A 26,749-nucleotide genomic window follows, 5' to 3' on the forward strand; every position below is an offset into this window, starting at 1 on the left:
CCATCGCCTTGGATGTTAAACACTCACACCCACACACAAGACTAATTAACATATATATTATATAATAGTTCTTCTACACAACTGGAACAGCCATCCTGTCTTGGACACTGTTCCTCGCTCTCTCTCAAACACACACACACACACACACATATACACAGTCTCTCTCATTCAACCACCTCCGCCCATCCCTCCCCACCACCACCACCATACCACGACTAATACCACGACTAACAACAACACCATACCACGACTAACAACAAAAATCATTAATCCCGCTCTAGGCGGCTATGACCAGGAATGCCAGCTTATTTTGCCCGCAGCGGAGAGGTCAAGGGGCAAGGTCACAGAAAACGCCCCTCCCTTCCTTTCCCTCCCCTTATACGCCGAGAAGGGGGCAAGCTATACATGGCGCACAACCCCCATGTAATCTCCCTCAGTCCAGGCAAAAACAAAGAACAAAAACCACACACACAAAAAGCATGCAAAAAACATGGAAACGGGAGGGGACGGGATTAACTACCTTGTTTTTATGGCTCACAGCAACAGCATTCTTGTACACATTACACACTTGTAGTTATCATTCACTTGTGTAACAGTTGAATCCCCCTTCATTAGACCTCCGAGAATCTGGTGAAATTAGGTCTTAGAAGGGAGGGATGTTAACATGGAGGTACATACATTAAGTGATTAACTAAGAGTATGAAAACAAAATTTGAATGGAAAAGCAGGGTCTTAAATGGGGGGTCTCAAAATGAGGGTTCTACAGTAATATACCAGCATTCTTTTGCTGTGAGAATGGAGGGGTGGAGGGTGAGTCTCTAAGACTGAGATTACATTTCCTGCCTACTGTATTGCAAGCAGACCACAGAACCTAAGTTGTGGTTTTGTTTTCTTCTCGTGTTCTCTGTATTCATTCAGGTCTGGTTATTCCAGCGTCGCGGACGACGCTGGTATCTGCGGTCGGGAAAGACTTTCCACGAATTTGCCACAGGGCGCCGCCATGTTTTCTGTGCTCGACTGCGAGCAGACCACAGGCACATTACACCCAAAATTCTTGTAGGCATACACGTACACAGACGCAACATAGCATATACAGACAATAACACCCACAACACTTCAACTGCATATGAAAGGAATAAAAATAAATCCGCAAATCAGTCGCGCACAATACACCAGTTAGAAAAACAAGGAGTACCAAAGCGGCGTGCAGAAACTAAACTGACTCGGAGACTGAGAAGAAACATTTATCACACGATGTGGATAGCAAACATTAAAATAAAACAGATAAGTCAAGCAAAAAATAAACACAAATATCGAAAACACAATAAACAAAGGTAAAGAAAACAAAAAGAGATGCTTGCCGACAGTCAGTGTGTGTGTGCGTGGTTTGCCGTGTGCGTCAGCGGGGTGTGTGTGTGTGTGTGTGCGTGCGCGTGCATGCGTGCGTAGGCTACGTTCTTGCGTGTGTGCGTTCGAATGAGAAAGAAGAGAGAGAGAGGATTGAACAATGAGGTCACGTTCTCTGTCACATGAATACATATACACACACTGAAGGCTACTTCGGACACGAACACTTGCCAACAACTCTGGTTGGACATGCTTTTGAAATGTAATATTTTTTCGACATGATTTCTGGACATACGAATCCCGCTGTGTTGCCTACTGATGTTGCGAATGATGAAGGTTTTGAGTTGACTGACCTTGAGGAGGGATTGCATCAGGCGTTTATCGTCTCAAATTATATCCTTGCTACTTTTCAGGAGTCAACTATTGCCATTCATGGTAACTTGGATAGTCAATGTTTTTATTTGTTTGATTCCCATCAAAGAAACAGAAATGGTAACCATTCGTCAAATGGCGCTGCAGTTTTGATGTCATCAAGTTAATTCCTTTGCAGAATTGATTGATTTTCTCAAAAGCCATTATCAATGTGTTTATCAATTAACACCTGTTCATTTCTGTCCAACTGCAATGCAAACTCAATGTGGAGGAAACAAGGATTCATTACAAACAAGTCATCCCTGTACATCAACAGATTTATGTACCTCAATCAATACTGCTAGTATGAGTGACAGGAATCTAAAAGAAAAAACAACCAAACGCAAATGTACTACTACTTCTACGACTCGTTTGAATGTAAAACAGAAATGTAACACTATCTGTGACAATGACGGTTCTACGACTCGTTTGAAGGACAGTATAGATCGAACCTTAACCCACAACTACGACAATTTGTGTCAGACTTTTTTGAACAGGAAAATATGCCTCTGTTCAACAGTAACCAAAACATGGAAGATGTTTTTGAAACTTTACAGAAATGTAACACTAGCCTATCTGTGACAATGTTGCTTTTGAATTGAACCCACATTTGTTGAACAGGAGAGAATGTTCCTGTTCAACAGTGCCCAAAACACTGAATCTGACGTTTTTGAATCTTTTCTGTCATCTAACTGAATCTGACGTTTTTGAATCTTTTCTGTCATCTAACCCAATATTATTGCTCATGACTTCATCGATCTTGAACATGCCTACTTTTCAAAGAAAGACAGACAAAAGCGAAATCTGCATGTTAGCCATCTGCCTGAAATGGTCAATGCACTTTTGTAAAATTGTCACAGCTGTTATGCACTTTTGTGAAATGGTCAGTGCTGTTGTGCACTTATGCAAAACTTGGTGCTGTGCTGTTAACATTTGAACAAAATGCATTTTGTTCAAATGTTTAGTGCAACTTGCTACTATATAATCGCTGTATGCGCTTTGTGGTAATAATGCACTGTTGTGAAAAGTTTGCGCTAAATGTTGGCACTATGCATCATTGTTGGAGCACCCTCCTGTAGATGCACCATGCTGAAAAATGTACTTATGAATCAAGCATTGACTGAAATAAACAATTTATATATCCAGCACAACATGCAATTCATTAACTTTTGACCCTAACCTTTAACACTTCCCAAAATAAATCTTTGGTGGACATTGCATCGACGCTGTTCATTTTGAATGAACATTTTTCTTGTTCTGATTGTCGTTTGTTTCTTGACTGACAGTGACATGACATTTTCTGCCTACCTTATTTCAACTTCAAGCAGATGTTAGAACTTCTGTTTTGGTCAGGTTTTCTTCTAATGACCTATGTATTCTTTCTTTGTGGTGTAGTTTCATTTCTATGTGTGTGTGAATGTGTGTTTGTGTGTGTGTTCGCATGTGTGTGTGTGTGTTCGCATGTGTGTGTGTGTGAGTGTGTGGTCAATACCCTCTAGGGTATCTCAGTCTTGTTGATATACCTGCTTTTCTCACAACTCTGCCATTATAATAAAGGGATGCATGCATTCAAGCATAATCCTTCCCAATGATGCTGTTCATTCTTTTCTTCTTTTTTTTTTCAATTTCAAAAGTGACTGTCAGTTCTGTTCAACGGCCTAGACCTTGATACTTTTGTATGAAAAGAAATTACTGTAAGTTCATAACAGTACTAAAATAAATTTAGTTGCTGAGATCAGCCATGCATGTAAATTGACGCAGATACAGATAGGTCAGTATTTTCTACATAGGTCCCAAATATTGACTTGCACTGAAAAAGAAAACCATTACTGTGGATTACATGGCTGATGGAAAAGAAAGGTGAGGAATGCTGACAGTCTACACAAAAACTTTTTTTTTTATCCAGAGGTTCACACTTGAATTGCAAAATTTTCAGTAAATTACTAAATATTGCATTTTTTGGATGCTGCACGTATTTTTGTTGTACCACTGACACAAAATAAGTCTAACTGTGCGTCAGCAGACACATATCCCTAAAAGTCAGACTGATGCCTGCAACCATAATAAGTACGATCAGTACATGTATGATGTTGTTGAAACCTACATTTGGACATGAGTGACTCAAAACACTGCTGTTCACACACCTGCTGAAGCAAGGACACTCAAAATGATCTATATATAAATGTGTGACAACTGTACTTAAACACATGCCAACAACTCATAACTTGATGACTACATTGACGTGGGTATGAGATGATTTGGTTCTATTGGCCAGTGTGCCAATTGTCATTTCTGTGCTGGCATATTAATAAATTATACCTCTTGCAGATTATCTTTCATCTTGGATGACAGAATCCCCTCCTCTGTACTAAGTTGCCCGGCGAGTGTTAAAAAACAATACGCTGAACAGCAACAGCAACAACAACAGAAACCGCAACAACAACAACAACAAACAAGTCTGTCCCTTAGTTAAAAACGGCACCTGTTCATCTTCTAATTAAACATCTTGTAAAAACTGCACTTGTTAATCTCCCCAGCTAACTGCTGATGGTTGTTTAGAAAGAATACAAGAATCATCACTCAGGTTGCAAAAATGTCTTGAGAACATGGAATGGGACCAGCATTCCTTGCACACCAGCTTGCGACATCACACTCACAAGAAGTTTGTGCATGAAAAAAAAAACTCTGCCAGATTCCAGGTTAACAAAAACATTACAATGGAACATTGGAACCCCCCTTTTAAGACTCCCTCCTTTTCAAGACCTTGTTTTCTCAGAAATGTACCCCCATGTTAAGACTCCCTCCTTTTTAAGACCTGATTTTCTCAGATTTGTTTAGGTCCTAAATTGGAGGTTCCACTGTATATCAATTAGATGAAAGGCAAGTGTTCAAGCTAGTACTTTTAGCCTCTTTTGATGGTTACACTTGTATTGTCTTTTCAATTGCACAACCTCTTACTGCTGAAATTGTTGGTGTCGTTTCTTTGTTCACAGGATTTTGCAACTGTTGTCTTCATTCCCTTAACTGTTGTCAAATCACATGTCAAAGATTCCTGGATGGATCAGAGGATTACAGCTACATTGTATTATACTTGCAATTCTGTTTTTAGTCAACCATACTAGTACTTCCAGCTAAACCAGTCAGAGCTGAAGCTTGATTTTTTTGTAAGAAGAAAGAAACAACAATAAAAACAAAAGCGAAAAAAAGAAAAGAAGGAAAGACCAGTTGTGAGAAGTCTGCTTCTTCAGACAGTTTTTCCCCCTACCAGTTTTCTTCATTGGCAAGTTGTATTGAGAATATTGACAGATTGATTCTTCAAATCAAAACAATTCACACACATGCTCACTCACTCACACACACACACACACACACGCGGGCGCATGCACACACCTCACCCCATGCATAACAGAAACACATATCAACAGCAATAGCATCCGGCAACAAACAAAAACACGCACAACATTTCTATTCCAACTTCACATGCTGCCCTGACATCACAAACAAACACACACACACACATTATCAACTCTGGTGAACCCAGCTGTAGTGGCAGTCTCTGTACTACTGCTACGGTTTCAGGAACCGATGTGCCTTTACTTTGAGTTCGCGGAACTGTTGTGTTGACTGATCACCTGTAGGGCAGGCAAGGCATGCCTACGTGTGTGCCTGCCAACCAACGCCACCCAGGAACTCTTGCTATCTATAGCATCAGAGCCATTACCGACAAACACACACAGACGCACACACGTTTCAGTGCAGGAGCACCTAACAATATCATAAAACAAGGGAGCCCCTTCATCCATGACACGAGCCAGTCCTGCTTTCTAACCCAACGGAAATGTGTCAAAGGCGATGTGCTTCTTGGACAGCAAAGTTTCCTTAGTTATCCAATCCATTCCTCAGTCCTGCTTTTTAACCTCATGGTGTTAAACTTAAAGGTTCTGTGCTTCCTGGATACCAAAGTCTCACTATCTAATTCATTGTTTAAGTTCTGTTCTTTTTGTATTGTGTTAATTGTATTCTTACTGTGTTAATAAGTTGTTAAACTTAAACTATAAAGGCGCTGTGCTTGCTGGATACCAAAGTCTAAATATCTCATTTATTCTTTAGTTCTGCTTGTCAACCCCCCCTGTGTTCAAGTTGCTGAAGCTGAAGATTGTAAACTAAAGTCAGTGCAACTAATAGTTACACATTCTATAAGTATGATCGTAACAACAACAACTCCAGATCAGTCAGGAGAAATGTTCAGCACATGCGTACATACATCTAAATGTACTTCTCTCAGGCTAAAAAACATTCACACAAAAGCTGCTGAAACTGATACATGTAGTGTAATACAAAGAATACACACAGAAATGTTGTGTACGCCTGATTCTATTGCGGAAAAAAGAGTCTGACAGTGACATGCAACACCTGTAGTGAAACAGGGACAATGACCTTTCGCACTTTCTTTCACACTTGTAATTGTATACTTTCAAAACATCAACTTGTTTTTCTCATCATTAAATTTCATTTAAATGAGCAAGCCATGTCATTCTGAAGAGGACACATGCCATGTCATTCTGAAGAGGACACATGGACTGAGTGTGCTGAAGGGAGTGGGCGTAGGTAGGAAGAGGGATTGAGTCAAGGCAAGGGGAATAATACCAAAAAAATGATCTTTTGTGTGTGTGTGTAGGAGTTTATTTTTTTAATGTTTCCTTCTTTGTTTTTAGAATTGGGGGTTTGGTAATTTTTTTTCTTGTTTTTATCTTTCTTACTGAAGTTCGTTTTCCATCAGCATTTCAAACTCAGTTCAACTAATCAACAAGGGCTGATGCTGTGCAGGCATTAATACAATTAGGCCACAAAAAAAACAAAAAAAATTGTCTGTTTACGGTAACATAGGCAAAAAAAATAGGGTCAGTAGGTCGGAATTTTTTTTTTCTTTTTCAAAAAAACATATTTTTAAGTTATTTTGCCAAAAAACAAAGACCTTTTTTTTCTTTTCTTTTCTTCCAAATGCAAAAACAAAAGTCTAGGGTCGCGCGAAAAAATAGGGTTGGTCGGGATACCGTAAACAGACTTTTTTGTTGTTGTTGGCCTTACAAGCCAACTTATATTTTCTATGAATATTGATTATTGAAAGACCTAACTGATAGTCATGAAAAGCAACAGTAATATACGGATACCAGTACAAAGTTCACACAGTATCATTGAGGCAATCAAAAAGATGATCACAAACTCGCAAAACAGTCCGATGCCCAGGATACCAACAAGTGAATACAAACAGTTACAAACATCTAAACAGAGTTTGCAGGGGAAAAAACACACAACATGACACACAGAAGTTGAGAACTTTATCTTCTGATTCTTCAGTTATTTATTGACTCGGCGTTTTTTTCAGGTCTCAGTTCATGTTTGTAGCTTATACTAACTACCATCAGTTTGTAGCTCATACTAACTACCGTCAGTTTGTAGCTAATAGTAATACTAACTACCATCAGTTTGTAGCTCATACTAACTGCCATCAGTTTGTAGCTTATACTAACTACCATCAGTTTGTAGCTTATACTAACTACCGTCAGTTTGTAGCTTATACTAACTACCATCAGTTTGTAGCTTATACTAACTACCGTCAGTTTGTAGCTTATACTAACTACCATCAGTTTGTAGCTTATACTAACTACCATCAGTTTGTAGCTTATACCAACTACCGTCAGTTTGTAGCATACTAACTACAATCAGCTTGTAGCTTATACCAACTACCGTCAGTTTGTAGCTTATACTAACTACCATCAGTTTGTAGCTTATACTAACTACCATCAGTTTGTAGCTTATACTAACTACCGTCAGTTTGTAGCTTATACTAACTACCGTCAGTTTGTAGCTTATACTAACTACCGTCAGTTTGTAGCTAATACTAACTACCGTCAGTTTGTAGCTCATACTAACTACCATCAGTTTGTCGCTCATACTAACTACCGTCAGTTTGTAGCTAATACTAACTACCATCAGTTTGTAGCTCATACTAACTACCGTCAGTTTGTAGCTCATACTAACTACCGTCAGTTTGTAGCTTATACTAACTACCATCAGTTTTTAGCTTATACTAACTACCGTCAGTTTGTAGCTTATACTAACTACAATCAGTGTGTAGCTTATACCAACTACCGTCAGTTTGTAGCTTATACTAACTACTGTCAGTTTGTAGCTCATACTAACTACCATCAGTTTGTAGCTTATACTAACTACCATCAGTTTGTAGCTTATACTTCTTCTTCTTCTGCGTTCGATGTTCGTGTAGGCTAGCTTATACTAACTACTGTCAGTTTGTAGCTTATTCTAGGGCGCTATGAGCGCCCTAGTACTAAGGTCGCGATTGAGCTTGCCACTGGCGGCTTCTATACCACTGGCGGCTTCCATTTTGTTGTGACGCAGCTTGTCATTCCTTTAGAAATGTATTTGTGTTTACTGTGAATGTTATTCACGACCCTATTTATCCGGGTTGAACACTTTAAAAGTGTTTGTATTGAAGCCTGGGTGCTTACAGGAATGGCAAAGTTGTTAACACTTCAGAGAACCAAATACATGCATTTAACTTGTTATTGCGCTGACATATTTTGTGTGAAAATGAAAACTATATGTATCATCATTTGCCTACATTACAATTTACATGAATCTGATCAGTGCAGCTCATTGATTTTCTAAATCTTTTTCACTCTGAACAACCTCCCATCACCCGGATGACCTAACACTCCTCATACTTAAGACTCTCTTGATTACTCAGTCAAAAAAACAACCTGAATTTGAGCTCAAATCTTTTGTTTGTTTGTCTGGTTGTCTGTACCTGCGATGAAAGGATACCCTTGGGACCAGCTAAACGTGTCCCTACCTTGCAGGTGGCCTGTCATGACAGGTATATTTTGGTAGAGATAAGAGACAAAGGGACCCCAGAATGTGTCCTTTTAAGGGAGGTGTCCTCTCGTCAGAGGGGCCCCACATAGCAGGTACCACTGTAACAAGTGAAGCTATCAGGTTACTAATTACTAATAGTCTGTCTGCTTTTTCTGTAAATAAATCCAAAAACAAAGAGACTGCCAACGTTCCAAAATTTAGAATCACTCTCAACTCATCGCATGTAATGATGTATCAACTTTCTACCACTTCTTCTTTTTACATTTAGTCAAGTTTTGACTAAATGTTTTAACATAGAGGGGGGAATCGAGACGAGGGTCGTGGTGTATGTGTGTCTGTCTGTCTGTCTGTCTGTCTGTGTGTGTAGAGCGATTCAGACTAAACTACTGGACCGATCTTTATGAAATTTGACATGAGAGTTCCTGGGTATGATATCCTCAGACGTTTTTTTCATTTTTTTTATAAATGTCTTTGATGACGTCATATCCGGCTTTTCGTGAAAGTTGAGGCGGCACTGTCACGCTCTCATTTTTCAACCAAATTGGTTGAAATTTTGGTCAAGTAATCTCCGACGAAGCCCGGACTTCGGTATTGCATTTCAGCTTGGTGGCTTAAAAATTAATTAATGACTTTGGTCATTAAAAATCTGAAAATTGTAAAAAAGTTATTTTTGTTATAAAACGATTTAAATTTACGTTCATCTTATTGTACATCATTTTCTGATTCCAAAAACATATAAATATGTTATATTTGGATTAAAAACAAGCTCTGAAAATTAAAAATATAAAAATTATTATCAAAATTAAATTTTCGAAATCAATTTAAAAACACTTTCATCTTATTCCTTGTCGGTTCCTGATTCCAAAAACATATAGATATGATATGTTTGGATTGAAAACACGCTCAGAAAGTTAAAACGAAGAGAGGTACAGAAAAGCGTGCTATCCTTCTCAGCGCAACTACTACCCCGCTCTTCTTGTCAATTTCACTGCCTTTGCCATGAGCGGTGGACTGACGATGCTACGAGTATACGGTCTTGCTGCGTTGCATTGCGTTCAGTTTCATTCTGTGAGTTCGACAGCTACTTGACTAAATGTTGTATTTTCGCCTTACGCGACTTGTTTTACTTGCTCTTCTCGTTACTCATTGTTTGTCTGTGCACTGTAAAGACCGTTGGAACGATATATTTGTGAATATATTGTTTTGTCAATAACAAACGTTCCAACAACCTACCTTTCTTGGTTTTTTTTATCTGATTCTGCTTTTTCTTTAAACCAACCAAAAACTGACTTAAAATTTGATTACCTGTATTCTCACTAGAATTGTTGTACAGTCTGAAAGAAACTAAAGTTGTGCTTTTCGCAAAGTTTGTTTGTTAACTGCAAAGTTATACCCTCTATATACCTCATAATGTCACTTTGATGTGGTATTGCACAGTTTTCAACCTTGGCCCGACAAGTTTTTTCACAGCTGAATTAATCTCAAATTCGGGAGAACAGTGAATGACGAAATTAAGCATACATTATGTTATAGTATATATATCAGGGCGGGGATGTAGCTCAGTCAGTAGCGCGCTGGATTTGTATCCAGTTGGCCGCTGTCAGCGTGAGTTCGTCCCCACGTTCGGCGAGAGATTTATTTCTCAGAGTCAACTTTGTGTGCAGACTCTCCTCGGTGTCCGAACACCCCCCGTGTGTACACGCAAGCGCAAGACCAAGTGCGCACGAAAAAGATCCTGTAATCCATGTCAGAGTTCGGTGGGTTATAGAAACACGAAAATACCCAGCATGCTTCCCCCGAAAACGGCGTATGGCTGCCTAAATGGCGGGGTAAAAAACGGTCATACACGTAAAATTCCACTCGTACAAAAAACACGAGTGTACGTGGGAGTATCAGCCCATGAACGCAGAAGAAGAAAAAAAGAAGTACATAATTATATCCATGTAGGGTCCTGGGTGTATTCTCAATTTCTGACAACAGAGGGGAAGGGCAGGTCAGCTTTTAGAGGGAATAGATCTTGAACATTGATCTTGAATATTGATCTTGAACATTGATCATTTGATGACTTACTGTTGGTGTCTCCCAACTCCTATCCAGCTACAGTAGTACCAAGAGCATCTATAGGAAGAACAAGAAGGGCAAAGCCCATACGACTCACATGCTTGACCTTGACCTTTACATGACCTTGAGCTAAACCTAGCAATGACATCATACACTAAGAACTGCTTTACACATTTTTCCTACCAAAATACATGTGACCTTGACCCAAGGTCAAGGTAATCCAAGGTCATGCAACACAAAGCTGTTAATTCAAGACATAGGAAGTACAATGGTGCTTATTGGCTCTTTCTACCATGAGATATGGTCACTTTTAGTGGTTCACTACCTTATTTTGGTCACATTTCATAAGGGTCAAAGTGACCTTGACCTTGATCATATGTGACCAAATGTGTCTCATGATGAAAGCATAACATGTGCCCCACATAATTTGTAAGTTTGAAACAGTTATCTTCCATAGTTCAGGGTCAAGGTCACTTCAAAATATGGATACAATCCAACTTTGAAGAGCTCCTGTGACCTTGACCTTGAAGCAAGGTAAACCAAACTGGTATCAAAAGATGGGGCTTACTTTGCCCTATATATCATATATAGGTGAGGTATTAAATCTCAAAAACTTCAGAGAAAATGGGAAAAATGTGAAAAATAGCTGTTTTTTAGACAACATTTATGGCCCCTGCGACCTTGACCTTGAAGCAAGGTCAAGATGCTATGTATGTTTTTTGGGGCCTTGTCATCATACACCATCTTGCCAAATTTGGTACTGATAGACTGAATAGTGTCCAAGAAATATCCAACGTTAAAGTTTTCCGGACGGACGGACGGACGGACGACTCGGGTGAGTACATAGACTCACTTTTGCTTCGCATGTGAGTCAAAAAGTGCTCCAGGCAGCCAAAACAGAACACTGAAATACTGGCGAAGGCATTAAGAGAGAAGATGGGAGAGAGAGAGAGAGAGAGCACGCGAAAGAGAGAGAAAGAAAGAGAGAGAGAGAAAGAGTGAAAGATGGAGAGAAAACAAGATAAAGGACCTAGCCGACTCACCTAGACTCTTCTGGCAGTGCTCGGAAGTCCAGCACCTCTTGGCCTCTTTACCATCCACAACGGTGGCAGGGCAGGTGCTAGGACAGTAGTTGACACATTTCGTGGCATCCTTGTTCTCCTGGATGTGGTGGTCGCTCTCCTTCAAGCCCACAGCGATGCGTGACCAGTCGATGGTGTCCACGTAACACAGGCGATTGTTCTTGGTCAGCCTCACTGCTCCGCGCATGATGGTGGTGAGGGACACCAGCCCGATCTCCTCCAAGTCAGGCATCTCGTAGGCCACCAAGGCGTGGTTGTAGAACAAATCCTGGCCCCGAATCACGGTCAGGTTGGGGAAAATGTGGCGCAGAGTCTTCAGGCCGTACACACGGTAGAGGAGAAGGTGGCCCGTGATTTCCCGCAGCTGAGGGAACTGGTACTTTTCGTAGTCGTACTGCTCGGCATGGTCGATGAGCAGAATGTGCACGTTGCCCTCAATGACGGTACAGTTTTCCAGCTTCTGGAAATGCCCCACTTTGTTGCGTATATCGACGCTTCCACAGGCTGAAACAAACAACAGATTTGGTTACAGTAAGAGTAAGGCTGAACAGATGTAAAAACACTTTGATGTCTGCAGCTTCCAAATAAAGGTAAATTGTTAGAGAAAAAACAGGTTTGGTTAAAAATAAGACTACGAAGGCCTGGATTAGATACCATCATGTCTGTACTTCCTAGCAACATCCTACATTGTGCCCGGCATGAACAAATGCCTTGGGGACCAACTAACACAGGCATGGAAACTGAAAAAAAATAAAATACTGAAAACAAAATTCGAAGGCGCGCAGCGGCAAGTTTCGCAGGCGCAAAGCGCCAAGATTTCTAGGGGGGTCCGGGGGCATGCTCCCCCGGAATTTTTTTTTTTCAAGGGTGCAATTTGGTGCAATCTGGGGCTATCTGAGCCTTAAAATTGGATTCAAACATGGCCCCAACACTATTTTACTATAACTATGACTAGGAAAAAAAAAGAAAAAGAAAAAAAAAAAAAAAAAAAAAAGGAAAAATACGGAAAAGAAAAAAAAAACGGTTTATTTTTTTCAAAAATACGGAAAATACGGAGAATTTTCCTGCCTGTAACAGTGTTCTTCATAACATGTATGAAAAAATCTACTTGTCCAAAGAAAGGAGTGCGCGTGGGAGTTGCAGCCCAGAATGCAGAAGAAGAAAGAAAAGAAAGCTATCAAACATTTTACTTCCCAAGACAAAAGAAAAAATTTGAAATACACAAATTGACAGAAATGCAGGACAATCCCTGTTCACATTTGCATGAAATCACACGCCTGCTCCAGTTTAACCAATTAGGTCTGTTTCTGTTTTTCTAATCCGCTGAGATCTAGAACAAAGATATCGACTAAGCATGTTGCTGAACAATGGCAACTTTATAGACAGCTGTGGCCTTTGGGAAGAAATGATTATACATTCCACAAAGGAGCGTCAAACACTAACATGTATGAACTCAGCAAGAACAAAGTTTAATCAATTGCCTCAAAGTTTAATCAACTGCCTCAAAGTTAATCAAAGTGTAATCAATTGCCTCAAAGTGTAATCAATTGCCTCAAAGTTTAATCAATTGCCTCAAAGTTTAATTGCGACATGCACACAAAAATTAAACTTGCGAGTCTTCTGCACAAGTTTCTTTGTCCTGTCATCTACTTCACCTTTAAATACAATCAAAACTGCTTTGTTTAAACCACAGATCAAAACTGCTTTGTTCAAACCACCGAAGTATCCAAAGAGCGGAGAAAAAAAAACCTATGAAGGGGCACAGAAGAATATAGTTGTGCATGCCCTCCTCAGCACGCTACAACCATTCTGAAGTCCATCAATTTCAAAGCGCATTATTTCCTTTGCAAAAGAAACATGGTTAATCACAAAATGCTTCATCCTTTAATAAACTTGTTCTGTTAAAAAAAAAGTGACTTCAATCAATCAAAAGCATGTTAACAAATTCAGAGTCAGTCTAAAATCGTGAACGTGGAAAGTTAACATTAAGGGACCTTCACATTTGTCAAATTTTCAACATCACCAAAGCTGTTCTGCCATCCAAGAAATATACTAAAACAGGGAGTGTTAAAACAGTCATTTTAGTTTCGACAATATAGATCCACATTTAATTTTTGCATGATTCCTTTCTTCCAATTACAGTGAATTTGGCTTTAAGTCTAACCTTTTGCTTCATGTATAAAAACACGGACTTTCTTGCTAATTCGTCAGCATAATTGTATGACATTTTTTCAGCCCTGAAACCAGACAAAATATAGGGCGCTTGATATTGAGGGCACAATCAAGTATTAATTGAACAATCTCGGAGACCCACTGTCTTTCCGTCTTCCAGGTCTTGGGCTGCCTGCTAACCTCCTTCCCTATTGGGTCCTGTTTCCGGAGCAGGGTGGTATTTACAGCAAAGTAATATTGACAACTGTCACCTTGGGCAAAAGCACACTTCTGGGTGTCTGGAGTGACTGTAGGTCATGATAATTGATTCACTTTTTCCTCATAGTTTATCCTCAAATTTTTTATTTTTTATTTTTAATACCTGAGGTACGAGGAAAAAACAGAAAAAAGGGCCGGAGCTTACAGACAAAAATCTGTCTGTCCTCGAGAAATATCGACCCAATGAGAGAATGCATTTACATTTTGTTAGTGTTACATACGGCTGTGCCTATCTTAAAACTTTGCATGTTATCCCTTTTCTTTATTTAAACTAGAGACCCCCGTCTTTCTGTTGAGAGCTCCTCTGAGGTTCTATAAAGGACATGCAGTCAGAAATTCCCTGCTAATGTAACCCTTTGTACATTATTGACTACTCAGTGTTTTTTCCTTTATAGTTTATTTCTCTTCACTGCTCTGATCCTTTTGAGAAACTTTCTACAATATGTAACCATACCTGTCAAGTCCTACGCATTCTGCGTAATTCTTACGGTTTTTCGGTGTTTTTTGGGTCCTACGTCGTATACCTCAAACCATACGCATTTTCAGCATTTAAAAAAAAAAAAAATTTTGTTTTTTGTTTTTTTGTTGCTAGCATGGACTGCCGTTCATTCATTTCTGAGGAGGAGCTTGCACCAGCCACACAACAGAAGTTCTGGCATGATGTGAGCCAGTTCTACGTGGCCTGTGTGAGGAAAATGTTGAATAAATTTCCATTTGGCAGTGAAACCCTGCAACACCTTCAAGTGCTGGATCACAGTCTGGGAGCTGACACACTGACTGCCTTCTTACAGGTCAAAATTAACTCTGATGCATGCTGCCATGATTTTAAGATGACTGGCAGCATGATTGACAAAGCAAAGATTTGCACAGATGAATACAACAAAGAACACAAGTGACAAGTGACAAGTGACAAGAAAAATGAACGAACAAGAGTGCAGTGTAAATGTATTACATGTAGTGGTAAATAAAGAGCAGTTTGTGTAGAAAGGAATTTATAGTGTGTTTTACTTTTAGTTTGCGAAAAACAATCTGATTGGTTTAGTGTGTATGCGTGAGAAGGTGAATTTGCGCGTTTAACCACATCCTGATCCACGCATTAACTATGGTTTTTGATCCCCAACTATGGTTTCTTATGCCATTTACTATGGTCAGAGGCCAAAAGTACTTGACAGGTATGTGTAACAAGAGTTTTCCATGTGTTCCCATCCCATTGCCAACCCCATCTTCCCCCTCCTTTTCTTGGCCGTCTCTGATTTTGTCAAGTTTGCCCATTATCTTGTACTTCGTTTTTCCAATGCAGCTCGAGCCCCCCTCCCCCCGTTTGTTTGTTTTTAGAACATACACAACAGTGTGTAATCTGTACAGTGTGCAGCAGACTACAGTCTGTATTCTTTTTTTCAAGGTACATTTTTGTGATAAAGTTGTTCTGCTGCTGATGGTACAGTGAAGTGTGAAATCAAGTGGCAATATTAGTTTACTGGTGTGAGAGAAGATATATATGATATATTATATATATATATATTATATTGTTGTTCTGTGGTAAGAAGTAAGAGTAAAGTCATACACTTATTGACATGCGCTCCCCCCTTTCGTTGATCAAATGCCAGAAGTGGTTTTTCAACGTATTGATACAGATACAGATTTAGCTTACTGAAGAAAATCCTCCGAAAACCGAGTATGACTGCCTAAATCAAATGACGGGGGAAACACGGTCATGAAGGTAAAAACCCGTGGGAGTTGCGGGGAGTTGCAGCCCCATGAACGCAAACGAAAAAGATTGATGACAAATATGTAGTTGCAGTAATATTTCTGGGAAGTTTACTGACCAACGGACAGAGGCCGCATAAAACTAAAAGCGGAGCAGAGATAATAGACCCTATCGGTATTCCAAGCTCTCGTAATCTCTCGCAAACTTCAGAGCATAGCAAAGCATGCGGTACAGCGATCTCGTGCGAGCTGCACAAGCCAAGGTTCGAAGTTCTCGCGATGTTCAAAGCATAACAAAGAGCGTGTCTCGCGAGAGCTGCTCAGATACCGAAAAGGTCTATTATGTTTAGCCAGCTCCGGGCTCTCAGCGAGTGGACAGTAATGACCAATCCCCGAACACAGCTGGCCTGTTTACTTCCCGGGCCTCGGCTTTTCTTGCATGATGTGACTTTGGATTGCATGGGCTGACTTGGAGGGCAAAGTGACAAAGTTAGCAGTACGTGGTAACCAAGCTTGACCTATCCGTATGCGTGTTCATAGTATGTGGGGGAGGGGTTGGGTGTGAGAGAGAGAGAGAGAGAGAGAGAGAGAGAGAGAGAGAGAGAGAGAGAGAGAAGAGAAGAGAGATAGGGGGGAGGAGGAAGGTTACTATTGCCAAGAGCTCTCTCAGCCCCTTTATAAGTTTTTGTCAGAAGACCCCCCAACAATTATTGTTAGATGATGAAACCAGATATGCGCTCCTGCAGTTGATCATTTCAGCCATGTGCAACAATCTTCAATCATGACCCAAATCCTTTTTTTTGTTTCTGTAAGTGTTTTCTTTTAAAATATTTAAGTTTAAAAAGTGATACATGTTCATTGTTCCAAATAGTCCACTCCTGAAGAAAACCACCTTAGATCCGCCAATTGGCACACAGACAGGAGAGTCCACTGGAAGCATTTTTTACTTCGTCTAAAACTAGACATGTAGTAGTAAAGGAAACATGTTCTGTGACAAGGAATACGACTGCAATGTCTTCCCTATCTGTAATTCTGTTATGTTTGTGTACATCTTTCTTTCTTTATTTGGTGTTTAACGTCGTTTTCAACCACGAAGGGTTATATCGCGACGGGGAAAGGGGGAAGATGGGATAGAGCCACTTGTCAATTGTTTCTAGTTCACAAAAGCACTAATCAAAAATTTGCTCCAGGGGCTTGCAACGTAGTACAATATATTACCTTACTGGGAGAATGCAAGTTTCCAGTACAAAGGACTTAAACATTTCTTACATACTGCTTGACTAAAATCTCTACAAAAATTGACTATATTCTATACAAGAAACATTTAACAAGGGTAAAAGGAGAAACAGAATCCGTTAGTCACCTCTTACCACATGCGTAAATTCTTCCCCCTAACCCGCAGGGGGTATGGCAGCTGTATTTCACTTAGCACTAACAGTACCTATACAGTGGCGCCCCCTTATTTTAAGACCGCCCCCCCCCCCCCCCCTCCAAGACTTACCTTTTTAAGATAAAAAAAATAATAACCTAAACCAACCAACCACCCCCTTTTTAAGAACGTAATTTTTCAGATGACCTTGTCATTACCTCTGTAAATGTACCTCCACCTTAATACTGTCTCCGTTTCTCAAATTATAGGAGGTCTTAACAGGGGAGTTCCACTGTGCTAATAATATTTCTGCCACTGCTGCTGGCACTGATGCTGCTGACACCGATTGCTGTGGATCAGTTCTTGTTGTTGTTTTTCTTCTGGGGGTGTTTTAACCTTAAATAAGGACCGCATTTGGTCTTGTCTACCCCAAATCAAGACATAAGCAGTGAAACCCGTTTTAAGATTTAAACAAAATCTGAAAAAATAGTTGTTATAAATGAGGGAGTAAATGTACAGATCTTAGCAAGAGACAATCTTGGGAAATAAGGTCTTGAAATAGATTGGTCTTAAAACAGGTGTTACTGTATTTATACTGCACATACATCTGTTTGTGCTTTTTTGCTTCCTGACTACTTTTGTCATGAGGTAAGATTAAGAATCAAAAAGTAGTGCGCCCCCTAACAAAGCACAAGAACGGCCAATGGTAATAAGGGGGCTGTACTAATGTGCTTCTAGTTTACTGTTCTGCGTCACTAATGACAGTGGCAATGGTGATTTGGATCAACTGGGAGAATGCATGTGACTAAGGAACAAGGAGATAGGGTTGAGATTGTACCTGCTACTGCTAGGAAAAACATGCCACCGCGAGGAAAAGGTCAGCATGACCTCATAGCCAGAGGTTGTTTACCTGGCAGTGAAAATGAGGAGGATTGGTAAACTTAAAATTTGCAAAGCTATAGACTAACTGGGTCAGTGGGTGCACCTATCAAATGTGATAATGGTATGCAAAACAATGTTTTGATGCAGATCTATGCATGCATGCAGGAATGCAATACAGTTAGTGAAAGTGAGAAAATGCACTTTTACAAAAGTTTCCAAGGCCACTTTAAATTTTATGTCAACATATAATATATAATATACCAGATGATATGGGTTCTCCTCTTGGTATTCATAAAACAATACATGTCACTCAGCAGTAGTGTTAGCACGTCAATTCCAACTGTACTTTTAGCAGACACATTTAGCTGATGGCCAATGCAATTTAATACAATAACTGTCAAAAGTAGGTCTTCTAAGTTCTTTTCTTTAAAAAAAAAAAAAAACCCTACTATTTCACCTCTTTACGTTACAATCTAAAATTCAGCACTGAGTGGTAAATATAGTATTATGACAAGCGGCTCAAGAAACCTCAAATCAAATATGAAATAAGGAAATTTCAATTCTACATCATGGCAAGAAGTGTTCATGAGAGATCAAACATTCCTTTGAAACTTCAACAGTACAATTACAGTACCAGAAAGTTCTTGTTAACACACATATATATATATATATATATATATATATATATATATATATATATATGTATATGTAAATTTTCCATTTGACTCCTGAAAACTAGGCTAAACATTAAACACCAAATACCATTATCAAAACCACATAAAAACGACGAAGCACTTGTTCAGAATAACTGCATGGCTAGTATAATTCTCAGAAAAGGGCATTTGCCAATCCTTATAACTACTGTAGTTCAAAACATGTCACATGTCCTTATTTGGGGACAGTCAACACGAAACACTTCAGTGTTGTGAGGGTTGAATAACAGGTGTAATGGGAGACGGAAAACACCGGATCTGAAACTTCTGGGTCAACTGGTGTGATTCACTGTCACTGATTTTGTGTATAATAACTGAAGGTTTCAAGCTTCTTTTATCTCACAAGAAGGAAGTTTCAATGTTAAATTTAAGCCTTAAATTGTTTGTTTTTTTAAGGTGTTTAATTCCACAGGTGTCATCATGACACAAGGGTAAAGCATAACTATCATAATGTTCATAAGAAAAACCCAAAAGAATCCAGTCAAACTTCCACAGGGTTCGTGCAACTATTTGCCTCTAACTTTATAAAGACCTTTAAGTATAAGAACCACCATAACAAAAATTCAGACGGCATTCAACAACAATCTTAGCCACTCAAAACTGTCAACATAAAATACAAAATATGATATACACACAAACATGAAACAAGTATTCAGTGAGTCAGTGCCCGTTAAAGTGACTGAGTAATGCCCTTTAATTATCTATTTTCTTCTTGCATGAGATGTGTCCATGTTTAATTGAGGTTTTCAAATCTCAAATTATCAATAGCAACTTTTTCACAAAGTATGCTGTACATTCACAATCACATGGAAGAAACATGCTTTGAAAAATAATATATATATTTCAATCTCACAGCAGATTTGACCAACTTTTAGTTTTTACAAACAATTTTAACAAATAGGGGGAGTCATGTTTTACTAGGTTTTTATTAACTTTAAGACTATCCCAACTCTGTTCCACTGGAAGAACAAGCCTCATAATGTCTTGTCTCAAAAAATGAATGCTTTCAAAGTACATGTCTGCTAGTGCTACTCCATCTACAGTAATCAGATACATGTACAAACATATCAGAGATATTTTTGGAGTTGATCTGGCACTTCTCCCTTACAATTGAACTGCTTTTGAACTTGAAGACTGATACCAAACTGTCAACAACAACAAATGCAAATAATTAGTGATTTCCCATACCTGAACTTTTTTTTAATGAAAATATGAAAGAAAAGGCACAGTCGCCAAGGCTCAAGTATGATAACATCAGTCCACCAACTAATTTCATCCCTAATGTAATGAAATGTTGCATGCCGCGGACAATTATTCATCGGTGTTGCAATAAAACAAAATGTTGGTGCTACATTTATAAACACATTACATAGTCAGGGATTTTCAATCTTCAGCGATGAAAATCTAGATGAGTACTACATCCAGTGTTTGTTGATGTTGTTTTTAACAAATTTTAGCACAAATTTTTCAAAGAAACAGCCACAATGATTCGACTAAAGTAAAACATCAAAAAACATTTCAAACAATCTTAAAAGTGTACTGCACTTTATTTCCAAGTGACTGTTCTTCACCGTCTTTCAAACAACATAGTCACATTAATTTACTGTTCAAATTCAAACAGCTGAAATAACCGTTGTTAATTTGCTAATGCTATTAGTATTAGTAGCCTGATTACTTTTAGTTCTGTTGTTATTTTTCAAAACACTGTGCCCACAATTTACTTTCATTTCCGGTTGATATAAATGCGGACTGACAGTGACAAACTATCATTACACTTGCATCACCTCAAACATCATTTAGTATGATTGATTTACATGTAATGTTTTCTTTTGTCTGAAGTCCCAGGGGATTGGTTAGCAATTATCTCTCATTTACTCAAGTTACTGTTGTCTACAGTTTGAATACATGTTGATGTCCCTTTCTTATTTAAAATCTGTCAAAAATGTGCATAATTGTAATGCTCAAAAAAGTCCAAAAATGAATGGCTCCATTCTAAGCATGGATTGTATTCTGTTGCTGTAATTATAAGGCCTAGAAAAATAATATCATCTAGATCTGCAGGTCAGGTTTTTCAATTAACAATTCAAGACATTCTCAAGCAGTATTCTGATCACCCACTGTAGATTAGAAGAAAAAATTTTTCCAACACTTTTCCAATTTCATTTTCAGCAGTCTCGGCCATGTGTTTTGTCAAATTGTCTTCACCTGTTTACATTCAGTCAATATTTGACTGAATGAATTAACCAGGGCAGAGGGTGGTGTTGGTCTTCCTAGGTACAGAGGGGTGACAAAAGTGATGCATACTCGAGGTCGACAAACTTCCAACTGAAATTTGGAGTGTCGCGCAAAACTTTGCTTTGTCAAAACTAAACAACGGAGCATCACAAAATTTCACATGGCGACAGTAATTGATGTGACCTTTTTGTTCAAGAAGTTTATAACTGTCGTCTGGCAGTCTTTTGCTGTGTGCTTGTGGAGTTATGAACATGACCAGGAAAAGTAAAAACCTTACAGTTAGATGTAAACAACCCACTGTACAGGTAAGACAAGCCTAATAAAATAATCTCAATTAGCAACAAAGTCTGAGAGAAACTAAGGAAATATATATATCGTAACTGTTCAAACAGCTTGACTTGAACGAAAAATTGAATAACATCATGGGTGGGAGCCCAAAATGTTGCCAGGACTGAACATTTTGGAAGGCCGGGGTCCAGGGGCCGCTAAGGCTCTGGCGGGGTGCAGGGGCAGCGCCCTTGCTGGGGGGGGTCTAGGGGGACAGCGCCCCCCAGCCGAAAATGAATTTTAACATAATAGGGAGGGTTTAGGTGGCCTCTCCTGACTCTAAATGATAAATCTTAGAACAAACAAGCTATTTAGAGATGCATAATATATATAAATCTTGTAAACTTGAAGGTATTTGTAACTGACCAGCTGAAAATTAATTTTAGCAATTCAAGAGGGGCTATTTGAGCCTCTCCCGGCTTTAATGAAAATGAAAACAGCAAACCAACAAATCAAAAAATGGGGAGGGGGAGATGAGTGCACAAGATCAAAAACCTCTATACTTGAAGATGTTTAGTTGTATCACTCTTGCTAGGGGGTTAACAAAAACAAGTGGTAAACAAATTTCAAGAAGGGTTTTAGAAGAAGCCTCTCCTTGCTTAAACAAAAACTTAAAATTGGAGCTGCACAAAATTAAAAAAATCTTGCAAACTTGAAGGTATAATTTGTAACTAACCAGCTGAAAATGAATTTTAGCAATTCAAGAGGTGCTATTTGAGCCTCTCCTGGCTTTAAAACTGAAAACAGCACACACACATTTTTATTGGAGGGGGGGGGGGGGGGGGAGGGGAGGTGAATGCACAAAATAAAAAATACTTGAAGGTATTTGGTTGCATCACTCTTGCTAGGGGGTCTTCAAAACAATTAAGTGGTAACAAAATTTCAAGAAAGGGTTTAGTAGCCTCTCCTTGCTTAAACAAAAACTTAAAATTGGAGCTGCACAAAATTAAAAAAATCTTGCAAACTTGAAGGTATATCATCACCTAGTTATGTCTTTGATTTAAAAAATGTTTACTGCATTAATTTAAAGGCACAGTAAGCCTCCCGTAAACCATCACAGATACGGTCAGGCTTTTACACACAGTACAAACACCCTTTCATTTAAACACTCACCGATTGAGAACATCCTAGGTGCCCTCCGTAAAGAGCGAACAATTTTCAAAGAATTTATTTTTGCGTGGTTTATCTTACCCCTGAGCCATCGTGAACCCGTGTGATCCAGTTTCCCTTTTTCACAATGTAGTCGTCAGTTAGTCATTTGAATGCGACTCGATGTGAGCTTATCTACAATAGCACGTTTTTATGCACGAAACAAACGGCTGTGGTTCACAAGAACTCTAGCGATGGCTTTTGACTGTTGAGAGGAACAGCGATATGCCGCATAAACCGTCGTCTGCTACGACCCTTGCGTGACCCTGCTTCCGGGCTTTTCTTTTTTCAAACTTTTACAACTTTGAATTGCACTGATCTTGTCTTGATGAAAAAATAATTCTTTTATGATTAAAGAATGTTTGTGTAACAAGCTGTCAATTTATTATTTAGATTTTAAAAGTGAGCAAAAACGCACCACGGTCCAAAAACATTCTGATAATCATCGATCCACGGCTATCGCCAGTTTAACTTTAAGGGAAGTAACTCATTTTTGACCTGAGTTCAGAATGGGTTCAAAAAGTGTTCGAGACAATCTGCAAAATTAATTCTTTAAAAATTGCTCGCTCTTTACGTAGGGCACCTAGGATGTTCCCGTTTGGTGAGCGTTCAAATGGAAGGGTGTTTGTACTGTGTGTAAAAGCCTGACAGTATCTGTGATGGTTTACGGGAGGCTTACTGTCCGGGCGTGATTTCCGGGATATTCATAACAGCCGTCCAGCACCAAAACGAGGCGCCATTGTTGTAAAGGGCCAAGTCCACGAAAATAAATTCTTTGAAAATTTCTCACGCTCAACAGAAAGCAGCCAGGATGTTCCCGTTCGGTGAGCGTTTAAATGGAAGTATGCTTGTACTGTATGTAGACGCTCGGGGAGCTCTGTGATGGTTTACGGGAGGCATACTGTGCCTTTAAAGGAAAATCACCATGCAAACAAAAAGTTAGGCAAACACAGGAAATATCAGTCACCTCCCTTGTATTACACATTTTTACTTGTAGCTTATGATTTTAATTTTTATCATTGCAGGTGGTATATTCTCAAATTTTTTAATTGTTGAACCATAGCTTGAACCAAATGAGAAACAAGTTTCAAGTCAGTTTGTTTCAATTGAACACCTTCAAAAGGGCTAACTGCTCAGGTTAAAAAAGAAGAAGGTTTAGACAAAAGCAGAAACACCCGGAGTTATATCCCTTGCTAATGCTATACACAGATGCTGCTTTTCAATTCATCATTTCAGGAGTTATATTCTAAAATGATTGTTGAATCATAGCTTGAATTAAAAAAGAGAAATATGTTTCAATTAAGTTTGTCTCACTTGCTAACTTTCTGAAGGACTCAATGTATCAGAAGCTAAATACCATTGGTTCATACTCATAGTCATAGATCAGGAATGCAAGTTTTCTCTACCCCACACCACTGAAGGTCTCTGAATACCTGCAAGAGGGGTAAAGATGTGGGTGAGCTGAGTTTTCAAATCCGGGCCGGGGCGGACACGGGTCAACTTTACGTGCAGACCCAGAGACGGTATCCATCTCCAGGGGCGGATCTGGGGGGGTGCAATGGGTGCAATTGCACCCCCCCCCCCCCCCCCAGCGGGACAAAAAAAAAAAAAAAAAAAAAAAAAAAAAAGAAGAAAAATGTATCACCTGAAAATAGCACTTTACACGCACGCTCAGATTGCACCAGATTGCACAATTTTGCTTCCTTTTTAAAAAAAAATTCCGGGGGGGGCATGCCCCCGGACCCCCCTAGCATGCTCGGCGCTTCGCGCCATCGGTTCGGCGCTTTGCGCCTTCGCTGATAAGATACAAAAAAAAAAAAAAAAAAAGAACTTTGCACCCCCCCCCTTTCAAAACCCAGATCCGCCCCTGCATCTCCCACCCCCGTGTCACCACAGTGGCACGTAAAAGACCTCGGTCATTCTGCCATAAGTGCAAATGGCTGATACCACCTAAACACGCATACACTTGTGTGTCTCATCTAAAGTCGGGTTAAAACCTGGGAACATGCCCCTAATGGCTTTGCCGTGAGGGCGTAAAACTTGAATTTCTCTGAGTTTTCAAATAGATGGCAACTAAGATGCCACATTCCCCAAAATGACATGACATTGCTGCCACCTTATTGAAATCAGTCTGGGACATGGTGAAAGGTGGCTGACCTGGCACAACCACATCGGTCACACAAACCCAGTGTAAACAACAGCTGCCAGGGATTAAAAGGTATATAAAAAATATTAAAAAATTGCCAAATTCTTCCTGGGACGGAAATCCGTCTAGGACGGAAGAAATCCCACCCCTGTAACATTAACAACGCCAGATTAAAAAGTCTCAGTGAGAGTGTCAATTAGCGTTTGTGAAGTACATACATGTACTCGTCGAACTCCAAGAACCAGAGCAATAACCTCCACATGTTTTGAAATGAATTAAGATGATCAGTAAAATTGTGATAATGTGAATAACGCTTTGGGACTTTCTCAGTCTAATCATGCCTTCTTTGTGCACGAGAGCTAAAGTTGTGTTTACAGTTTTGAGGTAATTATTCTCTCAACTCTTTTTTTTTACAGCCAAGACTACACTGCGGAAGACAAAGGGAGGAAAAGACACGAGCGTACTCCACACTGATTGCGATAGTTCTTACTATATAAACTTTTATTGGTGGGACTTGAACATGTTGAGTGACCCATACATCATGTACAGTTTTGCACTTTAATGGTCACTACCTAGAGTTTTGCACTTTAATGGTCACTTATCTCTGTACTTCCACATTTCTGGGTACTGAGAACCCTGCAAACTGACCATTGATAAACTGGGAGCACATGTATGCTTTACTTTAAAGTTACTTGAACATTACAGTAGCAAGTAAAGAGACATAGTTTGTGGAGGAGAGACACCAGGCATGAATTCATAGCGTGGACTGTTGAGATTATTCCACTGTGTTGAAAAGTGGTGGGTGGCAGCATATTTGATTTTACTTTTAGGAGTGTCAACTTCAACCTGCTTAGCTGATGGTGCTATGTCGGTTTTTGCAAAATCTCGGGATACACAACACTCAAGTAAATAGCCCAGGCATAAACAAAGACAACAACGTTGCAGCAGACTCCGGATTTAGCTTACCGCCATCACTTGGATTCGCCACCAACTTGCTATCAGTCGTTCGTGCCCCGCACGAAGCTCCGACAAGCACCACACGGAACAGGCCACACCAACATATTGCAAATAATAGATGTCTCGTGTACATAATGGCAACAGTTTGTTTAGATCCTTTGCTTTAAGGTGTTTTCAAGAGGCAATATGCCACTCGCATGTGTAGCCGATACATAACTTTCAGTCCACCATAGCGCTGCTGATAAAATCAATGAATGAAAGCTCAGTCTGTCCACTATCTCACAAACAAGTACACAATAACACATCCACTTCCATTCAGCATCGCATGGCTTCGTTTGTTGAGCAGCTGGTACCGCGGAAATACGTTTTTAACTTGTCCGATTACTTTTCGTTGATCCTGATACAAAGCCACATCCGCACGATTTTTATTGTCGAAGCGCAGGAACAAAAATAATCTCGTGTCTTCATGAACATAGCCTTGAACTTCTGTCCTGGCCGACGGATAGTCCTGTATTTTCTTCAAATTAAGCGATCACAGACAGAATCAAGACAATCAGTAGGTTGATCCACAAAGAAAACACTCCACATAGCCCATATCCTATGATGTGAGCTGGTGTAAACCTTAGCAAATGGCTGAAAATAAATCGAAAAGCGTCAAAATTCTTCTCGGTCTACAATCGCCGCAGCCGAAAAACAAGACGTAAACAAGCCCTCGCAATGATTGGTCGACATCGAATACGGAGCCACTCGAACACGAACAGCCGCTAGTTGCGAAGCAGTTATCAAGGACACGCACTTGCTGCAGATCATAGTGTGGTGCTGTTTCCAGTTTGCTTGAGCTAGAGAGCAAGAAATTCATTCTTTTTCTCTTCTCTTGTGATTAACGACATGCACTATGCACTCTCCCTTTTCTGCTGTTAAATTTCCGCACAATTCTTTTTCGTTGTCTGTCAAAAGACAGGTGCGGCTTATGCTTTCGCAAAGCTATTTTTGTGGTCAGTATGCGTATGTATGTCATTTAATAATGACGAACACG

At 39.5% G+C, this 26,749-nt stretch overlaps 1 protein-coding gene across 1 annotated transcript in view; it reads right to left on the reverse strand.

The window, feature by feature from the left end:
* LOC138982612 (putative molluscan insulin-related peptide(s) receptor) overlaps positions 1-26,413 on the reverse strand; it is a 105,109-nt gene extending 78,696 nt beyond the window's left edge. The window contains exons 1-2 of the mRNA XM_070355943.1: positions 25,723-26,413; positions 11,760-12,302 (exon numbers count right to left, since the gene is read on the reverse strand). Of these exons, the coding sequence (XP_070212044.1) occupies positions 11,760-12,302; positions 25,723-25,846 (667 nt within the window). The 5' untranslated portion in view covers positions 25,847-26,413. The remainder of the gene's footprint in view (positions 1-11,759; positions 12,303-25,722) is intronic.
* Between the last annotated feature and the right edge of the window lie 336 nt (positions 26,414-26,749).

The sequence above is a fragment of the Littorina saxatilis genome, linkage group LG1, assembly GCF_037325665.1.
Source record: "Littorina saxatilis isolate snail1 linkage group LG1, US_GU_Lsax_2.0, whole genome shotgun sequence".
NCBI classification, from domain to species: domain Eukaryota; kingdom Metazoa; phylum Mollusca; class Gastropoda; order Littorinimorpha; family Littorinidae; genus Littorina; species Littorina saxatilis.